The sequence below is a fragment of the Centrocercus urophasianus genome, unplaced genomic scaffold (assembly GCF_019232065.1).
Source record: "Centrocercus urophasianus isolate 14NV4802_14NV808 unplaced genomic scaffold, USGS_Curo_1.0 seq_690, whole genome shotgun sequence".
Taxonomy (NCBI): domain Eukaryota; kingdom Metazoa; phylum Chordata; class Aves; order Galliformes; family Phasianidae; genus Centrocercus; species Centrocercus urophasianus.
Genome location: NW_024885300.1, coordinates 16,889 through 20,385, shown reverse-complemented (window position 1 = coordinate 20,385; position 3,497 = coordinate 16,889). Strand labels below are relative to the sequence as shown.

Genomic DNA, 3,497 nt, shown 5'->3' with positions numbered 1-3,497 from the left:
GTGGATTCCAGCAACATCGACAGCTTTGTGAACTGCACCAAGATCCTGGGCAACCTGGACTTCCTCATCACCGGCCTGGAGGGGTGAGCTGGGGGCAGGGGGGGCTTTGTGGTCCCCATCCCCCCCTCCTACTGACGGCCACGGCCTGCAGGGACCCCTGGCGCAACATCTCAGCGCTGGACCCTGAGAAGCTGAACGTGTTCCGCACGGTGCGGGAGATCACAGGTAGGAGCGGAGCTGGAGGGGGGGGGTGCTGGGACCCCCGCGCAGCCCCTGACCCCCCACCCCCCTCAGGGTACCTCAACATCCAGTCCTGGCCGAAGCACATGCACAACTTCAGCGTCTTCTCCAACCTGGAGACCATTGGCGGGCGCAGTCTGTACAAGTGAGCCCCCCCCCGTTGGTCCCCATGTCCCTCCTCTGCTCATCCCCCCTGCCTCTGGCCTTCCCCCATTCCTTCATCCCACGTTTTCCCTCTGTGTCCCTCAGCCGTTCGTCCCCCAGCGCCCCTTTGCCATCCCACACCCCGCCGCGGTCCCCTCTGTCCCCATGTCCCCACATCCCTCAGCCGCGCGCCCCCTTCTTCCGCACCCCCCATCCCACTGCTGCCCCTCCGTCCCTCCTTCACACATCTTCCATCATCCCCTCCGCCCCATTCCTGCCCCCCCACCCCGGTCCTCTCCCTCCTCATCATGAAAAACGACAACGTGACGTCGCTGGGGCTTCGTTCGCTGCGGGAGGTGAGCGCGGGTCGGGTTTACATCACCGAGAACCGCCGGCTGTGCTACCTGCACACGGTGCAGTGGGCAGCGCTGTCCCGGCGCCGCGCCGACCTCGACATCCGCAACAACAAACCGCGCGGCAAATGCCGTGAGTGAGGGGCGTGGGGGGCGGGCTGGGGTGCGATGGGGGTCTGGGGCTGCGCGCTCAGCCCCCCTCCCCTGCCCCCCGTTCCTGCAGAGCAAGAGGGGAAGGTGTGCGACCCGCTGTGCTCTGCTGACGGCTGCTGGGGGCCCGGCCCTGCGCAGTGCCTGTCCTGCCGACACTACAGCCGGCGCGGGGTCTGCGTGGAGTCCTGCAGCTTCACGCAGGGGTGAGGGGGGATGGGGGGCAGTGGGGGCCGTGGGGATGCGGGGTGTGATGGAGGCCGTTGGGGGCGTTGGGATCAGATGGAGTCTGCGGAGAACACGGGGATGTGGCGGAGCCCATGAGGGGCGTCGGGGTGGGAGGGACCCCTTGGGGGGGGCTTGGAATGGGATCGACCCGACGAAGGGCTTTGGGAGGGGATGGACCCCATGGGTGGCACTGGGGTGTGATGGACCCCTTAAAAAGCGTCGGGTGGGACGAACCCCAAGGGCTGGGCCGTCCCATGGGGGGTTCTCAGCGCCACCCCCCACCCCGACCCACAGTGAGACGCGGGAGTTCGCCGAAGGGACCGAATGCTTCGAGTGCCACCCGGAGTGCGAGCGCGTGGAGGGCGGCGTCACCTGCAACGGCTCAGTATGGCACAGAGGGGGGGGGGCAGCGGGGGCGTCCCATGGGTGCTCAACCCCCCCTGCCCTGTAGGGCGCTGACACCTGCACCCGCTGTGCCCACTATCGTGACGGACCCCACTGCGTGGAGCGCTGCCCCGAAGGCATCCTGGGCGAGCGCGGCCCCATCTACAAATACCCAGACAGCAGCCGGGAGTGCAGGCCCTGCCATGAGAACTGCACCCGTGGGTGTGTGGGAGGAGCGGGGGCAGGGGGGGCGATGGGGGGGAATGGGGGCAATGGGGGGGAATGGGGAAAAAAGGGGGCAGCGGGAGGGAATGGGGTGAAATGGGGGAAACGGCAGAGAATGGGGTGTGGTGGGGCAGTGGGGAGAAATGGGGGCAGTGGAGGGGAATGGAGGAGAATGGGAAGCTGTCAGAGCAATGGGAGGCTGCGCGTGGTGCACGGCTCACCCCCCTGTGCTGCCCTCCCCTCTGCCCCCCCCCTCCCCAGGTGCACAGGGCCATTGCTGCGGGACTGTCTGGGGGACGCGCTGCCCAGTGCCAGGTATGGGGTCTCCAGGGGGCTTGGGGGGTCCCTCAGCCTCGTTGTGCCGTGCTGTGCCACTTGGGGCTGTTCCCTGCCCGTGTGTGCCCCCCTCCTGGCCGTGCTGTCTCCCTGCTATGGGGCACAGCCGTGGGCAATGCGTGGGGCGGCTGGCACCTGAGCTGAGCCCCGTCCCCCCACCCAGGAGAGCCCCCACAGTGATCGCAGTGCTGGTGGTCGGGGGGCTCTTCCTCTCCTGCTCCTGCGTCCTGCTCTCCCTGCTTTATTGGCGAGGCAAGAAGATCCAGAAGAAGCGGGCGATGCGGCGCTACCTGGAGCGGGGTGAGGTGAGCAGGGGGTCCGGCGGGCAGGGGGTGCCCCCTCCATCCATCCCCTCCTGCACCCCTCTGTGTCCGCTGCCCCATCCATCCCCATCCATCCTCATCCCTGCCCGCTTCCGCTCCGTTTTTCCCCATCCTCCTTTTCTCTGTCCCCACTCCCCCTGCAGAGCCTGGAGCCGCTGGACCCCAGTGAGAAGGCCAACAAGGTGCTGGCTCGCATCTTCAAGGAGACGGAGCTGAAGCGGCTGAAGGTGTTGGGCTCGGGCGTCTTTGGCACCGTGCACAAGGTGAGGGGGGCTCAATGGAGCCGGGGCAGCGCTCGCATCCCACCCCCGTCTCATCCCCCTCCCATCCCACCCCACAGGGCATCTGGATCCCGGACGGCGACTCCATCAAGATCCCAGTGAGCATCAAGGTGATCCAGGACTGGAGCGGGCAGCAGTCCTTCCATGCCGTCACCGACGTAAGTCCGGCGCTGTGCCCCCCCGCTGCCCACCACTCTCCTGACCCGATGCTGACCTTCCCCTGCCCCCCAGCACATGCTGGCCATCGGCAGCCTGGACCACGCTTACATCGTTCGGCTGCTGGGCATCTGCCCCGGCCCCCAGCTGCAGTTGGTGACGCAGCTGCTGCCGCTGGGCTCCCTGCTCGACTACGTGCGCAAGAACCGCGGCAGCATCAGCCCGCAGCTGCTGCTCAACTGGTGCGTGCAGGTGGCCAAGGTGAGCGCTGGGCTGCGGCCGGGGGAGTGGGAGGGCCCCCCCCCCACCCCCCCCCGCCCCCGCTGACCCCCGCCCCGCACGCAGGGCATGTATTACCTGGAGGAGCACCGCATGGTGCACCGCAACCTGGCGGCGCGCAACGTGCTGCTCAAGTCGCCCAGCCAGGCGCAGGTGGCCGATTTTGGCATCGCTGATCTGCTGTACCCCGACGACAAGAAGTATTTCTACAACGAGGTCAAGGTGGGGCCCCGCGTCGCTGCGACCCCCTGTCCCCAAACCCTGCGCCGTGGGTCCCCCCAAATCCCATCCCATAGAGCCGTTCCCATCCGGATGTTCCCGGTACCCGTGTGCCGTGAGTCCCTGCTCTGCGCGTTCCCTCCACCCCCAGCTCTGTCCCTGTGCCCCCCGGCCCCTCA

At 67.8% G+C, this 3,497-nt stretch overlaps 1 protein-coding gene across 1 annotated transcript in view; it reads left to right on the top strand.

Annotated features, from left to right (window-relative positions):
* Window positions 1-3: 3 nt before the first annotated feature.
* Window positions 4-3,497, top strand: part of ERBB3 (erb-b2 receptor tyrosine kinase 3) — a gene marked incomplete at its 5' end in the record, with an annotated part of 6,592 nt that continues 3,098 nt past the window's right edge. The window contains 14 exon segments of the mRNA XM_042837184.1: window positions 4-83; window positions 152-225; window positions 295-385; window positions 490-497; window positions 679-870; window positions 961-1,093; window positions 1,410-1,500; window positions 1,567-1,721; window positions 1,986-2,039; window positions 2,224-2,365; window positions 2,527-2,646; window positions 2,724-2,822; window positions 2,896-3,081; window positions 3,166-3,321. Of these exon segments, the coding sequence (XP_042693118.1) occupies window positions 4-83; window positions 152-225; window positions 295-385; window positions 490-497; window positions 679-870; window positions 961-1,093; window positions 1,410-1,500; window positions 1,567-1,721; window positions 1,986-2,039; window positions 2,224-2,365; window positions 2,527-2,646; window positions 2,724-2,822; window positions 2,896-3,081; window positions 3,166-3,321 (1,581 nt within the window).